This window comes from Mus caroli, chromosome 15, assembly GCF_900094665.2.
Source record: "Mus caroli chromosome 15, CAROLI_EIJ_v1.1, whole genome shotgun sequence".
In the NCBI taxonomy this organism is placed as follows: Eukaryota; Metazoa; Chordata; class Mammalia; order Rodentia; family Muridae; genus Mus; species Mus caroli.
In genome coordinates this window covers 73,795,325-73,821,246 of record NC_034584.1, presented here as the reverse complement: position 1 = coordinate 73,821,246, position 25,922 = coordinate 73,795,325, and the positions used below count along the sequence as shown (strand labels likewise).

The window sequence follows — 25,922 nt, the reverse complement described above, 5'->3', positions numbered from 1 at the left end:
GTAGCTGTCTTTAAACATACCAGAAGAGGGCATCAGATCCCATTACAGATGGTTGTGAGCCACCATGTGGTTGCTGGGAATTGAACTCAGGACCTCTGGGAGAGCAGTCAGTGCTCTTAACCACTGAGCCATCTCTCCAGCCATGCCTTCAAATCCTGCTCCAGGCACTGGACTCAGGCTGGCCAGATGAGGTAGTTGTCTGGCTACTGCCTAGAGACACAGACTGTCCCAGCAGCATGGGTTCCATTGTGTGAACTTGAACATCAGTGCCCAAATTAGTGCCTGAGAAACCTGAAGCCCTCTTAACCTCTCTGTGCTTCATATGGCTGTCTGCAACTCAGGAATGGTGGCAGAGGCCCAGGGCTTCCTAAGGATATTGTGAGGCTTTAGATGAGAGCCTCAAAGCAGTAGCTAGCTAGTGTGACAGCTACCTCAGGACAGCTCCCTCCTTGTCACTTGCCTCTCTCATAGACTCTGTAGCAGTCGCTTCCCTCCATGCTTCCTGTTTTCCAAGTTGAAAAATGACATGTGGGTATAGTTTGCTAGTGGCTGCAGTTTTGGCAGGTTGTAGACAGACTTTAGACAGGAGAGACCTAAGGCTCGAGTCAACTGAAGCTGATAAACTAGCTCAGGGAGGGAAGCAAGAAGGACCTGGCTCACAGGGCTTCCCACCTGCCCTAATCCCCCACGTTGTCCTATTTTCCAGCCAGAGAGCTTCCCTAACCTGGCCCCCATTTTTAGATTCACCCTAGGTACAAGAGGAACCAGATGGCATTGGAAGTTGCTGCCAGGCACATATGAAGGACCACCCGGGCAAGGTCCCATGGCCTGGCCTTGCTGTAGCCAAATGGGACTGTTCAGACCCATTTAACAGACAAGAATGGAAGTCTCCCAAAGCTTGAGGCTCTAAAGGCAGCATCTGAGGAGCCCCAGCCCCCACCCCATTCCCTTTCCTAGATCACAAACTCACTTTGTGTAGAAAGCACCTGCACCTGGATCTATCCAGGGACCAGAGACCCACATGCAGGAAACCAGTTTCTGGGCCTCAAAAATGCACGCAGGTCTCAGTGTGTAAAGACGCCTGCCAGGAAGAGCGATGGCCTGAGTTCGATCCCTGAGACCCATGTGTCAGGGAGAGAACTGACTCCTGAGGGCTGTTCTCTGACCCCTGGATGTGTACACACACCTATCTCCCTCACCCCACAATAGATGTAAAGAACTTAAATGTCCACCCAAGCCATTGACTAGTGGGAGAGACACTGGTGTGGGGCCTCTAAGGTGAGAAAGGGGAAGGGGTGGCTGTCTAGCCAACACGGCTCAAGTGACTGTGCAGTAAGAAGCCATTTCTCAGGACATCCACACAGGACAGGGATGACGGGTGGCAATGGGAGATGTTGATTGACAACTGCCAGTCTCAAGGGCCAGCTTGAGCATCCATTGCCCATGGGACCCCAGGACAAACACTGAACCTGAATTCAGCTTCCCCAGGTGTGGACTAAAAACTGGGTAGCATATAGCTAAAGTCTGGCCATGGATGAGACCCCATGAGGCAAGACTCGGGAGGTAGAGCCCAGTATCTGGGAGCTACTGGGAAATCTGGGAGCTACTGGGAACCCAGCCTGTCCCTCATAGCAACAGATGGCAGCCTTGCTGGCCCTGTTCCTACTGCCCTTTCCTCTCTGGCCCTGGCCAGGACTCTGCACAACTCGATGCCTCTGCCAGCAGAATACACCCTTCCTCCTGCTTTGGGACCCCTCTAGAGCCTGCAGGAACAGATGTCCCTTTCTGCCCAAGCCTGTGGCTGGGTAGTCTCTCTAGCTGCTTCCAGGAAGCAGAGTCTGGGTGAAAAATCTCTTGGTTTTCTCAGGAGGTTTGCTCTCCCCCCACTTGCTTTCATGTTCCTCCCTATTGATTGGGACTCCTGATTCCAGCATCCACTACAAATGTGCAAACATTTTTAGGCCCCAGCAAAGTCCTGCTTTCCTCTGGGGAGGCTGGAGCGTGTTGAGCCAAATTTATAAATGAGTCCCGGAATCCAGTCATAAAGAGGGCACCAATAAATGGGAACTAACGATGAACACCTAACCCATGCCTAGGAACACATAAGGAATCAGGTAGCATTTATTAGTCACTTGGACATCAGACATTCTACTGCGCTCTGGAAATATAAGGTAGTGTGATAAGAAATTGAGCCTGGGGCCTGGAAGATGGCCCGGTGGTTAGAGACATGTGCCACCAAACCAGACCACATACATGGTAGAAGGAAAAGAGAACCAACTCCTGAAATTGTCTTCTGGTCTCCATACATGCATTTGTGCATGCACATACACACTAGACAGACAGAAGGATATGTAGGTAGGTAAGAAGGTAGATAGATAGATAGATAGATAGATAAGTAGACAGACAGACAGACAGACAGATGGTGGGTGAATGGATAGGTAGGTAGGTAGATATATGCATGTGTGCATGCACAAACACACTAGATAGATAGACAGAAAGATATGCAGGTAGGTAGGTAGGTTAGGTAGGTAGGTGGATGGTTGGATGGACAGATGGACAGATGGGTGGATGGATAGATGGATAGATGGATGGATGGATGGATGGATGGATGGATGGATGGATGGATAGATGGATAGATAGATAGATAGATAGATAGATAGATAGAATAAAACAGTAAAAAGAAAAGAAATGATGCCTGCCCTGACCCCTGGAGGAGAGGTCTATGCAATGCCTCTTACTTTTCAGTACCTCCCGTCAAGCAGGTATCAGTGACCCCACTGCCCAGATAAGAAAAGACAGCTACGGGAGACCAGAACTAATAGAGACTAGACTTAGTCATTAAAACAGAGAGGCGGCTCCTTCCCGACCCCCTTCAAAGAAGGGGTAGCTTTGCTCACAGGCACACCTCCAAGGGGGACACTGGCTCCAGTAAATTTGAGTGTGAGCATCCCTGTGTAGCAGCAGTTCAGGAGACAGGAGATGGGGCTCTGAAGGCTGGTCCCACCCTGTGTACAGGCAGAAGGCACAGAGGTGGTGCTGCAAGGGAGGGCACCAGGGCTGAAGGGAGAGAAAGGTGTGTGGTGACAGTTTGTTCCCTGGCAACACGCAGAGGGCATGTGGCAGAATGACTGCGGATCCAGGGCGGGGCCACATTCATGGTTTGTCCAGAACTGAGGGATTCCCTGGGGTGTAGGACACTCACCCCTGAAACCGAGGAAAATCCCAGGCCATCTGGTGTGAGTTGGTGGCCACAAGCCCACATTAAAATCCCGGCTCTGCTCCATGCCTGCTGTGGAGACAACCAGTAACCTATGTAGAAACTGCGCATGCTTACGGTTTTTATTATATGAATTTACTTATGGGGGGCATGCATGCCACAACACGCGTGTGGAGGTCAGAGGACGACTTTCAGCAGCTGTCCTCCTTCTACCATGTAGGTCCCAGGGATAGAACTCAGAATGTCAGGCTTGGCAGCAAGTACCTGCTAAGCCAGCCCACTGACCCAGGTCCTATGTTTTTAGAAGCAACACCTGTACCGTGCCTGTTCCTTTTAAATTAGCCATAGTGTGATAAACAGTAATTGAGCGGAACTTTTATTTGTCTGATCATTTACTTTATTGTGTTTGTGGCACATTGGACCACGTGTTTACATATGTGGAGATACACATGTATGTGCATGCATGTACATTATGTGGAGAAGCCAGAGATCAGCATGCGTGCCTCCCTCATTTGCTCTCTGTCTCCATCTATTTGCCCAGACTCCTATCACACTTACAGGGTTGTGCCACCACACCTAGACTTTGGTTTTTGTTGCTGTACGGGGTCTCAGCGCTATGTAGCTCTAGCTGGTCTAAATTTCATGATAGCATAGACCAGGTTGGTCTGGCACTCACAGATATTCCCCTGCCTCTGCTTTCCAAGTGCTAGGATTAAAGATGTGTATCACCACACTCAGCCAAAAAAAAATTCTAATAAGTATATATGTTATTTATAACATAATTTCCTCATCCTAAAAATGGAATAAAAATGAAGAAATAAAAAATCCCAGGAGGTTGGTGAGATGGTTCAGCGGTTAAGAGCACTGACTGCTCTTCCAAAGGTCCTGAGTTCAAATCCCAGCAATGACATGGTAGCTCATAACCATCTGTAACTAGATCTAACGTCCTCTTCTGGAGCTGTCTGAAGACAGCTACAGTGTACTTACATATAATAAATAAATAAATCTTAAAAAAAAATCCCAGGAGTTCTGGGAGTATAGCCTGGGATAGAGCATCAGTGTAACACGTTCAGGCCCTGGGTTCTATACCAGCACTCGAAGAGAAAATAAAGAAGGGATGATGTAAGACTTGTGAGGAAAACCAAGGGTGCTGTTGGTCTTAGGGGAGGTTTCCTGAGGACAACCCTCTGCCCATCCTTGTAGGATCTTTGTTAGGATTATGGAGGGGGCAATTCCAGAAGAGATGGGACTCACTGCCTGTGGGGAAGTATTCTCCAAGGAGCTACTGGAGAAGGGGAAGGGGCTGTGCTGAGTTCTGGGGCTAGAGAGAAATGGAGGATGTGATGCTGCAGGACCAGTGCCGAGCTGGGAGGTGCTGCCCTGCCTGGGGAATTCACAGTCTGAGATCGCTGTAGGCAGCGGGCACAAGGATGGAGAACCAAATTATGCTCAGATTACTAATTCTCTCTGTCTCTGTCTGTCTCTGTCTGTCTCTGTCTGTCTCTGTCTGTCTCTGTCTCTGTCTGTCTGTCTGTCTGTCTGTCTCTCTCTCTCTCTCCCCCCTCTGTGTATGTTTGTGTGTGGCCTGTCTCTGTGTGTTTCTGTGTGTGTCTTTCTCTGTCTGTCTCTCTGTGTGTACATGTCTCTGTCTCTATCTCCGTGACTCTCTGTATCTTCCTGTCCTCCCGCCTCTCTCTCTGTCTGTCTTTCAACAGGGTCTCATGAAGCCCAGGATAACCTGGAACTCTTGATCCTCCCGTCTCTACCTCCCAAACGCTGTGATTACAGACATGTACCACTTCCTGGTTTATGTGGTACCTGGGCTTCATGCCTGCTAGCCAGGCACTCTGCCAGCTGAGCACTCCCCAGCCCAGAGAGAAATTTTTTTGTGTATTCTCATTTTATATTTTGTATACTCTCACATTCCTCATTTTATAGAGGGGGGACACAGAAGGTGTCAAGAAAGGCCTGAGATCCACCTCACCTGCTAACTGGCAAATTAGGGCAAAGTGCAACAGTGCACACCTTTAATCCCAGCTCTCTGAAGCAGAGACAGGGATATCTATGAGTTTGAGGCCAACCTGGTCTCTTGAGGAACTTGAGACAGAGTTCCAAGCCTCCAAGGGCTACATAGAAAGACCTTGTCTCAAAAACAAACAAAAACAAACCAGCAAGTCAGCAGGTTTCACAGATGCTGGAGAAAAGCCAAGAATCTCCCCTCTGGGGAAGTGTGGGGGGGGGGAACAAGGGGGATTGGAGTGGGGAGGCAGAGAGAGACTTTATTCACATCAAAACAGACAGCATTTACTGCATGTAGGCAATAGTCCCCAGTGCCTTCATGGAATTATATAGGAACTTAGACACACACAGTAGGTCTGCAGTACAGCCAATACGCCGTGAGCTGAGACAGTCTCGGTCTTCTTTTGATGGTCTGTCAGCTGACCCACACCACTGTGGTCCCAGAGATGTGAACTGTACTCTGATCAGCAAGCAAACCTGTTCTCTCCTCAGAGGACAATACAATGTTTTCCAAAGTTGTTACCATGTAGATATCCCTGTAAAGATAGTTGCCGACAGGAGATGGGGTGCCGGTTGCAGGTGTTTAAGCTGGGTGTGTGTGACTTAGTAATACCATTGGCTTAATAGTCATGCCAAGCAATTAATAGACTAGTTTAAACAAGATCCACCTCCAGCCCCTGCACTTGACCACACAGGTGTCTCTGAACTCCTAGGGTGGCTGATGACACTCAAATTACCGTTGACTGTTCTGCTACTGGGAGTGGCTTCCTCTTGGCCTCTCCTGGCATTTCTGGCTCTTGAAGAACATTTTCCATGGGGATTTTTGTCTGCGTGTCTGTCTTCATGGACATACTAGAATAGGCTGGGGTGCTGATATCGTCTCTACCCCTAAGGCTTTAGGGGGCCCAATGCATGTCATTGCCTGATCTGAGGCTAGATCTCCAGTCGTGGATGCTTCCTCTGAGCCGTGCTGCCTGGGCTGGGGTCTCAGGTTATTAATTATCATCAACCCAGCTCTGGGTGCTCATGATGAGCAGAGCCCGCATTGTGCCTCTCACTAGCATATCTGGACAACAATCCCTGACTCTAGGATGTGGGTGAGCAGAGGTGACATAACCCCCAGCCTGGAAAGTGAAGGGAGTCGGAATGGATGCTCATGGACCTCCAATGGGGTGCCAGTAAGGTAAGGTCCCCCAGGATTCTGGAGGTTGCTGCCTCCTCAGAAAGGTCCTGGTCCCCAGTCATGTCTACGTTTTGAGATGGTCAAGGCTTGGCTCAGGACTTAGTGAGCTATTACCAGGCTGCAGTGTGAAACTTCATGGCCTCCAGGGGTTCTTCCAGCCCAGGAATCCACCCCAGGCAGAGATAGCCTGCAGAACAGCAGGGCTGAAGCCGGACTGGAAAGGGTGGGAAGATTTTTAACGTTTTTCATTGCAAAGTTAATTTTCAACAGAATATATATAGAGGCATTTTAGGCACGATAAAGTAAAACCTACACACATAGCCCACTCCTGCCTGGTCTTGGCGCCCACCAGCTTGCATCCCACCTGCCATTCTGACAGAGGCTGCAGCGAGCTAGGGGGTTATCCTCTGCCAACTTTGATGCTTGCAGACCTAAGGGCTCAGATGGGGTGCTTGGGGCAGAGCGAACCTGCTCCTCTGGAAAGAGGAAGTAGCAGATGACACTCAGGTGACCACAGCAGAAACAGATTAGGTCAAATGGCCTCCTCACCCTCGACTGCTGTCTCCTTGATCGCTAGCTTTCACCTTAGTAGTCCTGTCCAGGCAGACGTGGCTCACCTCAATGCTGCTTCAAATGCAGTCTAGCTGTGTGACCTTGGGCTGCCACTTGGCCTCCGAGGGTCTCAGTTTCCTCTTTGTTATCAGGAGCATGTTCAGGCTGAGGCTTAACTACAACAGAGCTGGCATCACGCTGAGCCCAGGGCCCTCAGTTTCCTCATTTGTATCGTGAACATGTTCAAACTGGTGTTAACTGCAACCGAGGCTGCAGCGTGCTGAGGCCAGAGCCCCGCATGGACACAGCTGTGGGCATTCCGGGGGGTGGGAGGACCCGGAGAGGACCAGAGGCCAGGACGCAGGGTCGCCTTAGAACCCAGCCGCCACGTAGCCATCCAGTTACCTCCTTCTGAGTGAGATGAAGCCCTGGGCGTGGCGCACGCAGCCGGGCTCCCGGCACAGAACGGGTGCGGGGCTGGGCTTGGGCCGGCCCCGGGGGAGCGAGTGGGGCGGGGCCGCCGCGCCCGCCTTCTCCTCCTCCTCCCGCCGCGCGGGCTCAGAGCGGCGGCAGCAGCGGCCGCGGCGACAGCTCCGGCTCTTGCTCCGGCTCCCGTTCCGGCTCCCGCGCTCCCGGGCCCTGCGCCCCGACCCCGCCGCCGCGCCTGCCGGGGGCCTCGCGCGCCCCCTCCGCGCCTCACGCTGAAGTTCCTGGCCGTGCTGCTGGCCGCGGGCATGCTGGCGTTCCTCGGTGCCGTCATCTGCATCATCGCCAGCGTGCCCCTGGCGGCCAGCCCCGCTCGCGCGCTGCCCGGCGGCACCGACAACGCCTCGGCCGCCTCGGCCGCCGGTGGCTCGGGTCCGCAGCGCAGCCTGAGCGCCCTGCACAGCGCAGGCGGCTCGGCCGGGCCCTCGGTGTTGCCCGGGGAGCCGGCGGCCAGCGTCTTCCCGCCGCCGCCCGTGCCGCTGCTCAGTCGCTTCCTCTGTACGCCGCTGGCCGCCGCCTGCCCGTCGGGGGCCGAGCAGGGGGACGCGGCAGGCGAGCGCGCGGAGCTGTTGCTGCTGCAGAGCACCGCGGAGCAGCTGCGCCAGACGGCGCTGCAGCAGGAGGCGCGCATCCGCGCAGACCGGGACACCATCCGCGAGCTCACCGGCAAGCTGGGCCGCTGTGAGAGCGGCCTGCCGCGCGGCCTCCAGGACGCCGGGCCCCGCCGCGACACCATGGCCGACGGCGCCTGGGACTCACCTGCGCTGCTGCTGGAGCTGGAGGACGCGGTGCGCGCGCTGCGAGACCGCATCGAGCGCATCGAGGTGAGTGGTGCGCCGTCGGGGGACACGGGGTGAAGGGGCCCTGCTCTGCCTGCGGCGCGGGGGTCCCGGGTCCCTGGAGCTGCGGTCCGGTCACCTGAAGCATGCCCCTGGCAGGCACTATGGGAGTGTTCTGGTCCGAATCGCCGGTGGGAGCCTGACATGGTGATCGGGGCATGAGAATGGGAGAACGGCGTCCACTTGTAGTGGAAATTGATTGAGATGCAGGTGTGGGGATGTTTGGCACATGCTCTCCTTAGATGCTCTCCTCGGGAACCTAGAGCAGCTCCCACTCCGTACTCACTGCCTTTAGGAGCACCATTAGCTGTCTTGGCAAGCCCAAGAGTGCCTCATTAGCACCAACCTGCACGCCTGCATCACCTCTCATCCCCGGGCCACGCCCAGCTTTATGTACCTGAAGCTCTGGACTCTTGGGGGAAACCAGCGGATGACTCCTCAATAGGGGTGTACTTAGCTCCCTCCGCTTCCTTTTCCAGGTCAGATACAAGGAGTCCCCAGGGAGTAGGGACCCTTCTCGGGTTTGTGTGTGATGCTAAGGCATTCATTGATTATACCTATGGTCCCTTTCCTCCCTGTTACAAATTCCCAGTCTGGGGACATATACATAAGATAGATTGGGCAGGACAAACAGCCAGGAAAGCCTTGGCCATTCCCAGACATGGACTGATTTCCAGACACGGAATAAACCCTCGAAGGAGGGGCGAGATAGGGCTGACGCTGTGTCCCCAGCCTTCTCCCCCAGGCTGTAGCTGGGCAAGGCAAGGGTGAAGTGAAAGCATGGACGAACTAAATGGGCAGAGAGAGCATGTATAGGGCTCCAAGTTCAAGCTGAGGAGATACCTGTGGGAAGGTTGTAGGCTCCATCCCAGCAGACCACCATGAAGTCAGCTGCTTGAACCCCCACCTTCAGAGTTATCAGACCACAGCTTCCCCATACCACCTCCAGGGCTTCCACTCCCTTTATGGAGATAAGAAAATTCATTTCGAACGTTCTGAGCTGAGTGGCAGAGAGAGAGAGAGAGAGAGGCCAAGCCAGGCAAGCACCCTGCTTCTCGGCCCAGGGGTGAAGTTCTTAAAGCCAAGAGCAGTGGGGGGAGGGGCAGATAAAAGCTGCAGGGGAGGGGAGCCTCAGTCTTCTCACCTGTAAAATGGGCATCGTGACACTGTACATCTCACCAGACAGACACTCCAGTGGCAAAGGTATAAACAAGTACATAAATGGGAGCAAATTCTCCCTTTAAGATTGTACTAATGTGAGAATCATTTGAGTTTTCCCTCAACTTTCCCTCCATGCCCTAGCCCTGGCACCAGAGATGGCACAGGTGGCTCCTCCCATGGCTGTGACTGGCACGGCTGTGCTGACCCTGCTCCCTGGCACCTGGCTCTTGTCCGGGTAGGCTTCCCTGCAGTGGGCCTGCCGAGGCTGAGGGATCCTGGCAGCAGGGACTTGGCAGTAGGTCAGCTTCTCAGGCTTGGGAACATCCCTCCCCCCCCAGCTTCTCCACCCTCTCCAGCTTCTCCACACCCCCCTTCTCCTGTTTGCCGAGTGAAACAGACGTGGTCTGGTCTCTGAGCCTGGCAGCAGCCAGAGTCAATGCCCTAGGGTCACACTGCCACTCTCAGTTGGGGGCTCATGCACTTCTAGGCCACTGCCTGGTTTCTCCCCCTCTTTTCTCATTCAGTGTAGGTGAAAGCCCCAGGTTTACAGGGTCTGCTGTCACAGCTGCAGTACCCTGAATTCGCTCTTGCTAATGTCCCCAGAGGTGATAAACTGAAGGGGGTTTTTCACTCTTTGCCTTGCTGACGCCCCTCAGTCCTCTGAACGCTCTCCTTCCTTCTTGGCTTCTAGATGCATCTCCCCTGCCCCTTCCTTACTCTCCCACAGCATCTCTGCCCGCTTCAAGGTCTTTCTTGGCTCTCTGGTCCCCTGGGTGGGCTGAGCCACATGCAGGGGCTTCCAGTGCCCACACCGCATGACCCACAGATCCTGTTGGCACCTGTGTGCTCACTCTCAGCTGCCTGTTGGCTGGTCTCTCTCTTCCGCGCACATCTGGGCTGTTCCTAAAGCTTACCCTGGGGTCCTTCATGGGGGCACACTCCTCAGCCTGAACCTGGCCAGCTGCTTGAATCTAGTCTGACTCCCCGGCCTCACCTCCCTGTCTCTTCCACCTTTGGCTGGGTCAGTCCAACTGTTCCCACATTAGCACATCAATCCCCCCAGAGGCCTCTTCCCTGACCATACTGTGCCCCACACCTAAGCCACCCACCTCTGCACCCCAGAGTCACGTGTGCTCCAGCCAGACCTGATTCCAATATGTGATCGGGGAAGGTTGCCCTTCTCCTCACACCCCACCTCAGGTGGGGGCCATATTTGAGAACTTCAGAAAAAACATTCATCTTTTTTTTTCTTAACTTACTTATTTTTATTGATCATAAAAAAAAAAAAATCTGGGGCAGGGCATGGTGGCGCACACCTTTAATCCCAGCACTTGAGAGGCAGAGGCAGGCAAATTCCTGAGTTTGTGGCCAGCCTGGTCTACAGAGTGAGTTCCAGGACAGCCAGGGCTACACAGAGAAACCTTGTCTTGAAAAAAACAAAAACAAAAACAAAAACAAAAAACCAAAACCCAAAAACAAAAACAAAAAAAACAAACAAACAAAAAAAACAAACCTCAATTAATTCCTCTATTCTCTCCTCCTTTGCACTCCCTGATACCACTCCACTAGCAGGCACTGTAACAGGCCAGGGCAGAAGCACCATCCACCAACCCCCTGCCCCCCATCCATCCGTCACTAGCCCATGTGCCTTGGATAGGCACAGGTTGCCTCTGGTTCTTCTCTTATGCATACGGTGGTAAAGCCATCTGTTTCCTCTCCAGTCTGTTGAATGGAGCCTTTAGCTGGAGTCCCGGGAGAGCCATTCTCAGGTCAGCGGATGTTCACTTCCAAGCACCGCTTTCCAAAGGAGCAGGTCCACTTACGTGGCATCCGGCCATGCTGGCTTGTCCCGGAGTTCCATTTTTGTGCTAATGTGTGTGTAGGGTAGAAATTCAGGATTAATGTCTTTCCTTGACACAAACCCTGCCCTCCACCACCCTGCCCTGCCCCCGTTCTGGAGCAGAGCCACCATGAAGAGCATCCTGATGGGAATTTCAAAGGATGCTGGGTTCAGGGAAGCAACACTTACTGATGTTCTAACGGTGACCGCCCATATTATGAAGCACTTACTGTGCATTGGGAACGTCACAATGTCTCATTTAATCCTCCCTTCACTCTGTGGAGGAGACACTATTCCTGTCTTTTCAACAAACTGACCCAGAGAGATGAAAACACTGGCTTCCCGTCCCAGCATCAGAGCCTGGGTTTAACCTATAAGTACTCCAGGACTCCAGGGCCCTGTCTGGTTCTTCGTGTTGACTCTACACTAGATGGGGTCGGACATTCCCCACCTACAAGACAGTGAGGAATACAAGTGAGGGCAGTGCCCACCTTCATCTCTGGGTACTAAGAGTGGCACAGTGCTGGCCAGGTCTCAGAGGCTGGCCCTGCTGTTGCGGAGGCTCCCCTGGGGCTGCCAGGAGCAGCTGACCCTTTTGAAGTATGTATTATACATTAGCCCTTCTGTCTCTGTCATGCGAAATAGGTCATGCACATTTCTGTCTAGGGAAAGGACACCTGAAGGCGCAGAGTCTGAGGGATGCAATACAGGCAGAGACCTCTGCCCCTTGGTTTTGTCAGGACTCCCTGTTGTAAAGACTCCCTAGGGAGGGGCTGGGGTGAAGTCCCATTGGTAGTTTGGCAAGCCTGCAGGAACATTGGGACATAAATGGGACATTGTGGTACACACCTGCGATCCTAACTTGTAGACAGCAGAAGCAAATGGATGAAATTTCAAAGTCATCCTCAGCCTCATAGCAAGTTCATGGCCAGCCTGGGCTACATGATGGTCCATCTCAAAACAAACAACCAACAACAAACAAACAACAACAACAAAAAACCCAAACCCCCAAAATAACCCTATAGCAGACCAGATACTTCCTAGACACCTTGCAAACTCTAAATGGCCCCAGAGGGGCCAGCAGCATGGGGCTCACTTAATACTTGGAACACTCGCTTTCCAGACCTCAATTTTCTTTTTCTTTTTCTTTTTCTTTTCTTTTCCTTTTTTTTTCCCCCCGAGACAGGGTTTCTCTGTATAGCCCTGGCTGTCCTGGAATTCACTCTGAGAACCAGGCTGGCCTCAAACTCAGAAATCTGCCTGCCTCTGCCTCCCAAGTGCTGGGATTAAAGGCGTGTGCCACCACCGCCTGGCTCAGATCTCAATTTTCATATCTGTAAAATGGGTGTGCTGGGGTGTGAAAGGCCCTTAACCTGAGTATCTAAATAGTAGACCTTTATCCTAGCAAGAAGCCTGGCTTTGTAAAGCATGGGCCTGCCACTGTCATGCTGTGACCTCTGAAACCCTTCTGTGTCTGATATTCAATTACCCGGCATATTGAATGAGATGGGACATCCCATCACCTTTAAAAAAAACAACAAAACATCAACAACAATCTTCTTGTCCTCCTAAGAAGAGAGGCCCTTCCTGCTGTGTCAGAAGCTTAGACGGTCACTTCTTATTTCTGTGGTCTACCACAGAAGAATACATCCGCAGACTGTAAGGGTTCATGTGTCTCACTTATAAAGGACACAAATCCCCAGTGGACAGGCCTGGGCAGAGATATGTGGGCACCCCTGGGAAAGCACTCCCGGGGTAGCAGCAAGAACATTCATTCGCAGGTCTTGAAGGCTCTCTTGGGCCTCCTCAAATCACGGAGGTGCCCCAGTTCTGGCCATGGCCACCATTAATGAGTTTCACTTGTATTTGAACCTTGAGTTGCTTTGTTCCTGTGCCATGAGTCGGGTGTCTGTGGCAATGGCCACTTGTCACTCCGCAGAGGCACCATCACCCTATCGTCTGAGGACAGACTGAGTTCCGTCTGATACTAGTGTGAAGCTCCTGTGAACACTGTATGGTCTCTTTGGGTGGCCATCAGCCTCCTTCCTGCTGGCCCTGTCCCCAGCAGTGGGATGCTTGGGTGCCAGCAGGGACATAAATTTAGCATCGGTAGATACTGTGACACATTTTCCCAAAGTGGCTGTAAGAGTTTCCACACCCACCCGAGAGCGAGCCTCGCCCACCAGGCCTGGTCAATTGCAAGCTTCCCAGAGCTGGTGGGTGTAAAGGACTCAGGACTCTCGTGGTTTGCTAATTCGTGATGTCAGGCACTGTTCCACTCTGGAGATCTTTGTCTATGGTGGGATAGGGTCAAAGGTTAGGCTTGCTCACAAAGGAATGAACCTAACAGGGTGTCCCCAGGATGGCTTGAGTGTCTTATCCCTACTGGAAGCCAAGGACCACAGTTGAGCTTGTGTGTCGTCCACAGCGGTTCCCATCAAGAATAGGATCAGAGAGACAGAGGGACTTGTTCAAGGCCACACAACTCAGTGGGGTTGAGCCAAGACTGTTGCCAAGACAAAAACGAACTGGATTGGGGCCAGGGTCCTATCTTTGCTGAGGACACCAAGGGAAGCTCATCAGGGGCGTGCCCGAGTGGCTCAGCTGGCATTCTAATGTGGCCATCCAGCTTCATTACCCCGTGTCCGTCCCCTCAGTTAACAGTAATAGTAATAACTGTTCGAGGGCCCCTTGTGACATGCCAGACTTAGGTCCTGCCGTGCATCTCATCCCCTGCACTCCAAATGTAGGAAGTATTGAAACATGACCCAGCTCTCACATTTGATGACCATGAGGGTCAGAGAGGCCCAGCAGCTTGCTCAAGGCCACAGATCCCATAAGTGAGAAATCCAACACCGCCTCGCAGACCACTCGGCCAGGAGCCGGTGACTGTTACGCAGGCACACTGTTGCCAGGGTGCACACGGCTGGCGGAAGGAGTGGATGAGGGCACAGAAGCCCCGGCAGAGCTTGGAACCCCGTTCTTTTGGAGCAGCTGGCTCAGGTGTCAGGGAAGCTGCCATCTGGGAGAGCAGGCGCTCTCTCGGGAGAAAATGGGTTGCAGCAGCAGGAAGAGTATTCCTGGCAGGAGGAACAGCATATGTTAAAGCCTCAGGGTGAGATGGATTTGGGGTGCTGGGACACGGGCACCTCCCTCCGATTGGCCATCTCACCCCTACCTTCTCCCTGTACCACCACCTCCCTCTGTCACCTGACATCCGGCAGTGTGGACTGCTAGCCTCCCCGTGCCTAGCTTTTCTCTCAGTGTAATAACTTGACAAATGGGTTTCAGGGCTGGATGTAGAGAAGTATGTATCCTTTCAAAACATTTCTTTTATTTATCTGTTTTTGAGATGGATCTCATGTAACCCAGGCTGGCCTTGAACTTGATATGTAGCCAAGGATTACCTAGAATTTCTGACCCTCCTGACTCCACCTCCTGAGGGGTCACAGGATGTGCACCACACCACACGGTTGTGGAGCGCCAGAGTCCTTTGCCACCTGAGCTGGACCTGCAGCCCCCTTAGGACATGCTGAGGTAGGGTTGGAGCTGTGGTGACAGTTAGCACTTCACACAGTTCCCAGGCCCCTGGAGGGCCCTGAGATTGTATTGCTCTTGTGCCAATAGGGAAACTGAGGCACGGCATCTTTCTGTAACAAGCCACTCGGCTGGTGGCGCCAGGGTGATAGTGGGCAGAACTCACAGGATATGAGCACAGTTGGGGGCAGGGACTACACTACTGGCCTCAGAACCTGGGCTGAGTGAGCAGGCAGGGATAGACTGTGCATAGGCTCTGAAGTCAGGCCCTTCCTCTTCTCTGACACAGAAGAAGCATCTGCTTGCATGAGGTCATGCAGTTGGCTTTCCAGTTCGTTCCGCACCTCAGCCGTGTCACACTACAGGATCCTCCTATGGGGTCCTCTGTGAGGCCGTCCTACACAGTGTGACAGAGCCTGCCTTTCCTGGTGTTCTCATGGCCGCTCAGATCACCCCTTTAGGATTTCCTAGCAGACAGGACAATATTGCATACCCATTTGGCAGAAGAACAAACTGAGACTCAGGCTGTGCCAGTTGACATGAGGAGTGGGCACAGGACTGCCGTGTGACTTTAAGCAGGTAGCCCACCCTCTCTGAGCCTCAACACTTAGTCCCCAAGAGATAAGGGCAGCTTATCCCTCCCACCCCCCAGCCCCCTTACCCCTGTCAGCTATGCTCCTTTCTTGGTGTCCCCTGCTGAGGCTAAGGAGCTTCCCACCCCCACCTCATCCCCATCAGCTCCTGAGCCACCAAGCTGGGCCTAGAACCCTGGGCTTTGGCTCTAGGCCCAGATATAATAAACTCTACCATGGACTCTCAACAACACGCCTGGAGTCCAGACCTCCCTTCCTGCCCTATCAGGTGCTGAGTGGGGGACAGCGTGACATCATCCCTGCTGTCCCCCTACCGTTTCAGGCTGGGGCCCACTTGGCACACAGCCCACAGAGCCCACGCCACCAGCCTGCGCCACGGCAGATGGAAGCGGGATGGGGGCGTTGTGTTTCTCTGATTCACATGCTGGGGTGGGGGGAGGCTGCCGCCCAGCCCCTGAGCCCCCTCCTCGCTGGCCTCCTGGTGCCACCAAACAGGAACTTTGACCAAGGACAGCTTGTATACTCTTCCCCCCACCCCCACCCCACAGCCACCTGTGTGTCCCCTTGAAGGAAGCAGCTAGACTCTACAGTGTAAATTGTTTGTCCTGGTCACTCTGGAAGGAGAATGGAGGACACCCAGTTTCCAGCTAGAGACAAGACAATGTCTGTCAGCAGCCCTTGAGCACCCTGAGCCTCATGGCACTGGCCCTGCCCCTAAGAACAAAATTAGGGATCCATTCATTCTCAGTGACGCAGCCCTGGCCTTGCTGGTCACTTGCTTGGTGATACTGGACATGCCTCTTAACCTTTCCTGGGATAAGGGGATCAGTGTGTCCCTTGCATTAATGTGATCTGGGGCACAGGAGCTGCCATGGTAACCAATAAGGTGTCCTCAGGCCGAGGATGTGTAGAGTTCAGACTCAGCCTTGGTATTGTCCCTCATGAGCAGGGTACAGGGTGACTGCCTGGTACCACCATTCTGCCTGTAGGTCAGGGCTCTGCGAGCCCCACATGAGGGCTGTGGTACACAGGAGAGAGGCCACAGCCTGGCTGGGATGTGTGTCAGGCCCAGGGTTTCAGATGCATAGATTGTGCCTAAAGATAGCAGTGGAAGACAAGCTGCAGCCACCCTCTGGATATGTCACGGTAGGGAAGCTCAGTGGGAGTCTACAGTCACGTCCTGAAGCCCCCTGAGGAGCCCTGCACCCTCCGTGTCTCATCTGTCCCCAACTCTGCTGAGTGGCTCCCACCTGAAGTGTGAGGTTGCCTCAAAGGATTGGAGGTCTGGGACAAGTTCAAACTTGGCCCTCACCTCTGCTCGGAGGATCTTCCCAATTTGTTCACTGACCAAACAGGAATGAGCACCTGCTGTGTGCCACAAGCACCCACTGTGTTCCATGAGCACCTACTGTGTGCCAGATGCTACCCCAAACACTGAAGATACTACCAAGCTTCGGCCTTGGAACCTCACTGCCTGGACGTCTGGGGAGTGTGGAAACATGGGACCTTGCAGAAGTTGAGGGAGACTGTGAAGGGTGAAGGAAGCCACGTCCAATTTGACTCCTCAAAGCCCTGCTGGCACTTCTGTGATGTGTTCACCGGAGAATGTCCTTTCCAGTCTGAACCTGTGGCCTAGCCTGCCTGCCTGCCTCAGTTCCGCCCAATTTAAGACAGGACAAAGAAGACTCTGCACACTGTTCTCCTGGGCTAGACACAGGGTGCCAGAGCCGGCCTCGGACCATCCTGAATGCCGAAGACATTGGCAGCCATTACTCTCTGTTTATTGGTGTTGGCCACACAATCCTCCCCAGAATGATTCCAAGGTGACGGCACAGTAGTCTCATGAGAATATAAGTTCAGAATGGCTTACGTGTCTCCCTAGCATTATTCAGCAGGTTGTTTCCCAAGCTGGGTTTGAGCCCTCGCCTGCTACTTGAGTCTGGGATTGTTACTACAATCCCGAGATAATGGAATGCTAGAGTCCCATCCAGACAACCAGGTCACAGGTGTGTCCCGGGAGGCCCTGCCCTCAACTGTGTCCCAGCCCTAGGAGGGGGTTTTGTGTCCCAGCCAGAAGGCCTACAAGCTGTCAGTGTGGTCCTTGTCCGTTATGAGGTTGTGTTTGTGAGGGTTCTCGCTCCCTCTGCATGCAGGCTCTGCCTGTGCATACCCTGCCTGCCATAGCTTCACTATCTCAGCTTTGCCCACCAGAAGCTAAGCTCGCCTGTGGTGGCCGGCGGGGTGGTGGCACCACTGTGTGACACCACCGTGTGACACCACATCACCGTCCTCCCTTTCCCTTTCGAGCAGCAGGAGCTCCCAGCCCGTGGGAACCTCTCCTCGGTTCCAGCCCCAGCTGTGCCCACCGCCCTGCACTCCAAGATGGATGAACTAGAAGGCCAGCTGCTGGCCAAGGTGCTGGCGCTGGAGAAGGAGCGAGCCGCCCTCAGTCACGGGAGCCACCAGCAACGACAGGAAGTAGAGAAGGAGCTGAATGCCCTGCAGGGTCGCGTGGCCGAGCTGGAGCACGGTAGGTCCTGGGGTGCAGATGGCTGAGCTGCCTGGTCCTGGTCTCTGGCTGGAACTTCCAGAGGCTGTAGAACAAGACAGGGAGAGCCTGCTGGGGGATGCCTGTCACTTTCAAAGTCACAGTTGTCATTTCTAGCTCTGCTTGGCCCCAGGGGCTGGCTGCGTAGTGACACCCTGGCTGATTTAATCTTCACTAACCACAGGGTTTTCACAGGTAAAGACAGTGAATGTGACAGAGGTCAAGTGATTTATCAAAGGTCACACCGCGGGTAAGAGGATGGTCTAGACCTGTGACCAGATCCTTCAGACGGCACGCCACACATCTAGCCATCCACAATCAGCACCTCTGAGTAAATCTATCGGCCTCTGTCATTTGTTTAAGCCTCAGGCCTGGCTACTGCTAGGGGTCAGAGATTCGTAATGTAGGTTTAAGTGTCAGACCCCTGGCTTCTAAGTCTGTCACAGGTTTGGCTCTTAGACCTTGAAAGGTCATTGACTTCTCTCAGGCCTCGCTGTCGTCACCTGAGAGATTGAAGGATGGCGTTGGGGACTTAGGAGCTCTCACTGGTCCTTGGGAGAGCAAGATGGGAAGCAGGGAACAGCTCATGCGCAGGGCAGAAGTTCAGAAGGAAGAAACCTGGGTGTCTTCCTGGAGGAGGGGGCCTGGAGCCAGCCCTAGAGAGCAAAAGCAGAAAGTACCTGTGGGAGCCAAGGGGCCATGGTGGGTTCAGCTGTAGGGGAGCAGTGGGCCTGGGGTGCTCCAGGGAGACACCCAGTTGACTACTTGGACTGTGGCAGTGACCTCCAAACCCACTCAGTCCAGCAGTAAGCTGACCCTCTGCACCAACATCCCTGAGGCCCAGGGGAACTGCATCATCTCTTAACTGTCTGCAGGGGGGAGGAGGGAAGGCATGAATGGAAAGTAACCTGTGTACAGAGGCACACCTGAAAAACGAGGATTGTGCAGTGCCTGCCTCCTGAGCCTGTGAGGAAGTGACATGAGGAAGTGGCATACGGAAGGCACTTCCAGCCAGCCTGCCACACACGACACTGCACAATGCTTCTAACGTAGGCGAACAACTGTAAAAAGTGATAATCAGAGCTAGGATCGGAGGAGCCTATGGGCCTACCGACTCTCACAGCATGGAATGGAGAACGAGTCATTAGCCCGTTCTATGGAAAAAATAGAGGCCCAAGGAGGTTGCATTTATCTCACAGAGACTCACAGGTCAGAAAGTAGTGATGGTGAGATTTGAACTCAGGATGTCTGGATTCAAGAGCCCCTGGGCCCAATTTAGTCTCACCTCTCAGCCCAGAGGCAAAAGTAGGCTAAGCGAAATCATGTGGAGCACACCCCAGCCTGCGGATGGTCTGGAGCCACTAGCCCTCACCGCACAGTATCCTCTGACCCCGCCCTGTCCCTTGCAGGGTCCTCGGCCTACAGTCCCCCAGATGCCTTCAAGGTCAGCATCCCCATCCGCAACAACTACATGTACGCCCGCGTGCGCAAGGCGCTGCCAGAACTCTACGCCTTCACTGCCTGCATGTGGCTGCGCTCCAGGTCGGGTGGCTCCGGCCAGGGCACCCCCTTCTCCTACTCGGTGCCCGGGCAGGCCAATGAGATCGTGCTGCTGGAGGCCGGCCTTGAGCCAATGGAGCTGCTGATCAACGACAAGGTGGGCGGGGTCTAGGGCACTGGGCAGGGCTTAGGGCCTCAAGGGAGGGCTCCGCTTGCTCCAGCTCAGTGCCCTGCACTACCTAGGAGCTGAATGAGTATGGATTGACACTTGCACTCTCCTGCTCACTATACTCTGCACACATTTAACACCTACTGTGTGCCAAGTTCAGTTCTGGGAATATAGACAACCCAGATGCAGGGCTGGCTAAAGAAGGGAAAGCAGAAGTCATTCTGCTAGAGGCCAGCCTACAGGCATCTGCACCTTGAGCCCTGTTCGTGAAGGGGGGTGGGAGTTAACTACCAGGGAGGGCTGTTGGTGATCTCCAAAACTTGCCCTTCTGCCCTCCCCACCATGGAAGGAATGATGCCCATATCAGACTCCATTCCGAGGGTAATGTTTGAGTCCTGGCTATTTAATCTGCTCACTAGGTGGTCTCATTTGCCAGCCTGTGACTTAGTTTTCTCATCTTTCATGGGCTCCGGAACTTTCTTTTTTACTACCATAGTCCCGCTCTTAGGTCATCCCCTGCCTGTCTAGGCCACCTGTCCCCATGACTAAGGCAGGCCTAGGATCTGCCTGGCATCTGTGAAGTTACAGAGAAAGAACATCTTTCCCAAAACTGCCTGCTGCCTGCCACATTGTTTCAGCCTAGGGGGTGTCTGGTGTTATTTTGAGACACCCTGGAAATGCAGGTCACACTCATCTGGGACCAGCCCACAAGCTATGCAGCTGGGAGCCCCACCGGGTGTCTAGGAGGCAGTGGCCCTGGGGGGAGGGGGAGGTCAGTGTGCTGCCTTTAGGTTCAAAACATCACAGGGGAGACCGGGCTGTCTTCCTCCGTTCATCGCGGCCAGAGGGCAGCCCTAGGCGCTCGAGACTGAGAATTCAGCACCCTGGACAGAGCATCACTCAGTGGGGCCTTGTTCTGCGGGAAGCACCAGGTTTTCAATGCCACAGCCAATCCATGTCCTTTCAGGGGGCCTTTGTCACCGCATTCCTCTTCACATATCCTTACCCCAACCCCGACCTCTCCTGCAGCCCCAGGCTTTTTCCCCCTAAAGTCTGTCTCATGGCTGTGGCAAAATACCACAAAAGCAGTTTAAGGAAGGGTTTGTTCTGATTCAAATTTGAGGGCAGACCCAGTGGCAAGACCAACTGTAGCTGCGGGCAGGGGTGAATGGAGGCTGGTCACATTGTATCCATAGCCAGAAAGCAAAGCGAGATGACTCTGAGCTAGCCTCTTCCTTCTTATTCTGTCTGAAACCCCAGCCCATCAGCCACATCTGGGGTAGGCCTTCCCTCAATGAGATCTCTCTAGAAACTCCCTCACAAGCAGTAGCGCACAGATGCACGTCTCCTGTGTTATGTCCACATCCAGTCATGCTGACAGTAGACATGAACAGTTAGAGGCGATGCTTTCCCTAAAGCCCTGCTTGTCCTGTACAGGCACAGTTTGTTCAAGGCCAAGCCCAGATCCACAGTCTGAGTCTGGCATGGGGCCTGGTACCCAGCAGGCATCAGAGAGTGCCTCGTGAAGTCGTGATCTCAAAGCATTTGTGAGGGACAGGAGCCATTTAAAGTCACAGACAACAAGTAGCTTTCACCTCGCAGACCAGCGCCAAGGAAGGCATCAACAGGAGCTTCTAAGGCACCATGGTCAGAGTCCCAGCTTAAGTATACATAGCTCATGATTGATTAGCCATGTCTGCCTTGGATTCAGGAAGAGACAGCGACTATGTATTCTTTCTCCAACTTTACAGATGAGGCGCTGGAAGGAGTGAAGTCTCTCCAAGGTCAGAAAGGGGGCTCGTGGCAGAGTCACAGCCAGATATTGGGACCCACCCATCCACTGAGTCCAAGGCTTATTCTGTCTATGCCAGTGAATGAGCCCTACTGTATGCTGGGATATATATTAGGTGTGCAAGGGAAATGGATTTGTGGACACTGTCCCTACCATGAGTGACCCTGAAGCCCTGAAAACCAAAAAGATAGTCCCTGTGGTCTGAGGATAGCTGCGTGGTGGGGTCAGGTGAGAAAAGGGAGAGTTAGGACAGGAGAGACAATGGTTGGAATGCAGATCAGACCTTGAATTCCATCCCTGGAGGAAAGTTATGAGGCTGGCCACCTCATCTTACTTCCCCGGCTTGGGCCTCTGATGTGGGATTTGGGTCCTGTATCCAGGTGGCCCAGATGCCCCTGAGCCTGAAAGACAGCAACTGGCACCATATCTGCATCGCCTGGACTACAAGGGATGGACTGTGGTCTGCATACCAGGACGGAGAACTGCGGGGTTCTGGCGAGAACCTAGCAGCCTGGCACCCCATCAAGCCACACGGCATCCTTATCCTGGGTCAAGAGCAGGTAAGGCTCAAGGAGAGCCCTTCCTCCAAGTCATTGCCCCGCCCACTCCAGGGCCTCTGCTGAAGAGAACGGTGAACATCCTGTCTGACCCACCAATTTGCCATTGGGCTTAGAAGCAGGTAGAACCTGGGATCAGACCCGAACCTTGGGGCGGAGCTAGAGCTTTAACAGTGAGGCTAGAGCCCCGGGAGGTAGCCGCCGTGGGGGCGGGGCAGCCGTGGGGGCGGGGCTAGAACCTCAAGGCTGTCTGGCTTGATTTCTCTTCCCTTTCTCCCTCATTCCATGTTTCTCTCCTTTCTTTGTTGCTGTCTTGGCCCAGGATACCTTGGGAGGCCGATTTGACGCCACACAGGCCTTCGTTGGTGACATTGCACAGTTCAACCTGTGGGACCACGCTCTGACACCGGCCCAGGTGCTGGGCATGGCCAATTGCACCGGGCCACTGATGGGCAATGTCCTCCCCTGGGAAGATAAGCTGGTAGAGGCCTTTGGAGGTGCGAAGAAGGCCGCCTTTGATGTGTGCAAGGGGAGGGCAAAGGCATGAGGGGCCACCTCATTCAGGGCCCCTCCATTGCCTGTCAGTTTCGGGACTTTGAAGGGGCACATCCCTCCTCAGCCTGTCCACATGCCGGCCTTCCCTTCTACCCACTCCTGGCTATACCTCCCACTTCTCCTCATGGGCAACCACTGCTCCAGAGTGCCCTGCCCTGGATGGGTGTCCCCTCAGCCACCAGTATCTCACATCAATGTAGGGGTTGAGGCAGTCCTGCCTCCTGGCAATGTATTGGCTTGGTCTCTCCCATCATATACACTGTCCTGCCGATCACATCGGACCCCACTAATTCCAAGGACATCCCCTAAGGAGTCGTGGGTAGAGGTGGCCTTTGACCCTCAAATCCCCTATGCTCCAGGCCTACCTCGGGCTGCAGAAGGGATGCCAGAGATGTATAAAGATCAGAAGATGCTCCTTCTCTATCTTCCTGGGTTGCCCACAGGGGCTGCGGGGTCATCGCTCCCACTTCCTCTGCCTCCCCCTCCCTCCTCTCACCAGTTTATGTGTTGTGGTTTGAATGTTGGTTTCATGTCGGTTCAAGCCCCACCTCAGTTTCCAGGATGTTCCTTCCCCAGCCCCTACCCTAACAGTTAGGGACCAAAACCCTGGAGGCCAAAGGGCTGTAATCACCCCCTGTACCCACTGGCAACTTTGCTCACCAGCAGGGTTGTCCACCCCACCCCCTCCATGCCTGAGACAGGACCTGCTGGGCCACTCTAGCCTATCCTGAGCACATCTAAAACAGAGGCACAATGAATGAGGAGATGCTTCCCAGGCAGAGCCTGGTGGCTTAGCCACCATATCACCTCTTTCTGCGTGGCCCTGGAAAGGATGGAGGATGCTGGGACGGAAAGCAGAGCACTGAGAGAGAGAGAGAGAGAGAGAGAGAGAGAGAGAGAGAGAGAGAGAGAGAGAGAGAGAGAGAGAGAGAGAGAGAGAGAGAGAGGACCCCTAGGTTTTTATGATTTGCTATGTGGCTTTCAGTAAGAACCTACCCTCTCTGGGCCTCGCTTTCTCCTAGTCCCTACCAACTTCCCCAAGAGCACAGAAGAATGTCAGAGCTGAGAAAAACCATCCATTGTAAGCTCTTGCTGGTGAGAGATGGAAAAGAGCACAGAGAGGGCCATTAACTTGTCTAGGATCAAACAGCACAACATAGCAGGCCCAGGCCCTCTGAGTCCCTCCAAAGTGCTCTTCTCTGTGAACCACACTGCCTGTCCTTGAGGACCTGTGAGTCCTGCTTATACCTGTGCAGGGAGGCACTTGAGAGGACACGTGCTTTCACACAGGATACCAGAATATCTTCTGGGGACACCCCAACACCTTGACAGCCTGAGGAGGTGAGGGGAAAAGCCCAGACAGAGTTCCAACAGACAGTGGAGGATGCAGGGCCCTGTTGGTCCTCTCCCATGGATTGGAACAGTAGCAGGTTGGGTGTATCAGTGGGCACCGGTGACTCTTGCCCCATCCCACCCCCCCACTTTTGTCCCTGTCTGTGCTCTCCATGGCCACTCAGCCTGAGACGTGACACAGGAGAGGCTGCAGCCCATGTCAGGGAAGCATGGCCAAGACTCGCCTCTGGGCTGCAGATCTGCATTTCCATTTTGAGAGCAACTACGCGGCACAGCACCCGCATCCCCATCCCCTGGAGAGAGCTGCAGAGGCTTCACCCAGAACCTGCTGAGATCCCGGTTGCCCAGTAACAACCAATGACATCAGCCCCAGTGCTAGGTCAAGTGTCTTTTGTGAGGACACCGGTTGTTGCTGGGTGACAGCTGGATTCAGAACTTAGACCTGGGGGACTCTAAGCCGCACCTGGTTCCTGCTATTGTTCTAGAAGAGGCCTTTGCTATTGATTTAGAGGAGGCCTTGGGAAGACAGCATCTTAGGAAGGATGTAGCAGAAACTGCCTGCTCACTGGAGCCCACCAGACACACCATCCCCATCCTTTCTGCTTTGTCCCAGTGGTGATGAAAAACAACACCTCAGTCACATTTCCATGCCAGGTCACCCTGGTTAAACTGTGACCTCCCCACCCCCACCCCCACCCAACCCAGAAGGGGAAAAAACAGAGGCACCTGGTCAAGGCTCTGTGTATGGATTACTGGGGAAGGGGCTGCCTCTCTATTTCCAAAGTCCCCACCTGCTCTCATCGATTGTGCTGTGAACATTCTCTGAGCATGTGGAGCCCCCACTCTGTCTTCTGCTGTGTCTCCCCAAGCACATCCAACAAGACAGCTGCGGCCCTGAGTTGCCCCTGGGTCTGACGAAGATGGAACTAGGCTGGTTAGATAGTCTTAGGCCTGGAGACAGCACAGAGCACAGTATCCGCACCATCGGGTTTATCCTCACAGCACAAGGCAAGACTGTTCTTAGCCCTGTGATGCACAAGAAAAGGATGAGACTCGAGAGGTAAAGTAACTTGCCCAGTGTTGATTGGCCAGCCGGGAACAGTTCGATTTCCATTTGGAGGCAGGTTAGATGCCTAAAGGTCCACGCCACCTCCTTCAGAGTGCAGAAGGAGCAGAGGTGGGGGTGTGGGGGCGTGAAGCCGGGGAGGGAGGGGTCTCTCACCTATGCCCAGCCTCAGCCTCAGACTGAGCTGCAGTCTTAAGGGCAAGAAAGGAGTATCTTTAGAGGTCATCAGAAAAGGCAGGGTGGAAGTGGCTCTTGCTCGGCCCCTGTTCTGGGCACGGCCTATGTCAGGTTCTCTGCCAGATCTCCTATCTGTGAGGCATGGAGTGGCCTCTCCCATGTCCCAGGGGGTCATCTTACCACAGTTACACGTGAATGGGGACCACAGACTGAAGTATGAGGATCTGTTGGGGGTTGGGGGGGGTGTAACTCAACCCTTGGCTTGTAGATGAGGGAGCTGAGGCCTGGCCAGGAAGCTCAAATGACCCTGGAAGTTCCCTTGACTGCCCTTCTCTTCTCCAGGACCCTGTGGTGACTCCCTTCCCTTGCAAACTGAATTCCTATCTACTAGTCCCAGCACCTTTGGCCTGAGAGAAAACTGGAGAAGGGTCTCCTCCCAAATTAGGGACTAGTATCCTCCTTACCCCTTAACTCCAGCTGCCTGCCACCCCAGATCCCGCCTCCCACCCACCCTATTTATTCCCTGCCCCTGCTGGGTGGAGAACAGACTCCTTCCCAGGCTGAGCTGCCAGCAGTGAGCATGTGAAGTCATCTGGTTGGACACTTTGGAACGAGGACCCTCCACTGCCCTCCTCCCCCACCTTGCCCTATTTTGTATATAAGTGACACGAGATGCTCTGTATGTGTGAGTGCGTGTGTGATCTGTGCCATGGCTTTTGTTACCATTTCTTGTTTTTTGTAAATTTGAATGTTCAAAATAAAACGTGGTTTACTCGGA

General features: G+C 53.7%; 1 protein-coding gene across 1 annotated transcript; it reads left to right on the top strand.

The window, feature by feature from the left end:
* Positions 1-7,269: 7,269 nt before the first annotated feature.
* On the top strand, positions 7,270-25,922 carry Nptxr (neuronal pentraxin receptor). Its single transcript, XM_021183195.2, has 6 exons — positions 7,270-7,297; positions 7,392-8,281; positions 17,738-17,957; positions 19,385-19,632; positions 21,817-21,996; positions 22,316-25,922. Exons 1-6 carry the CDS (start codon positions 7,270-7,272, stop codon positions 22,538-22,540), a joined length of 1,791 nt encoding a protein of 596 aa, XP_021038854.2. The 3' UTR covers positions 22,541-25,922.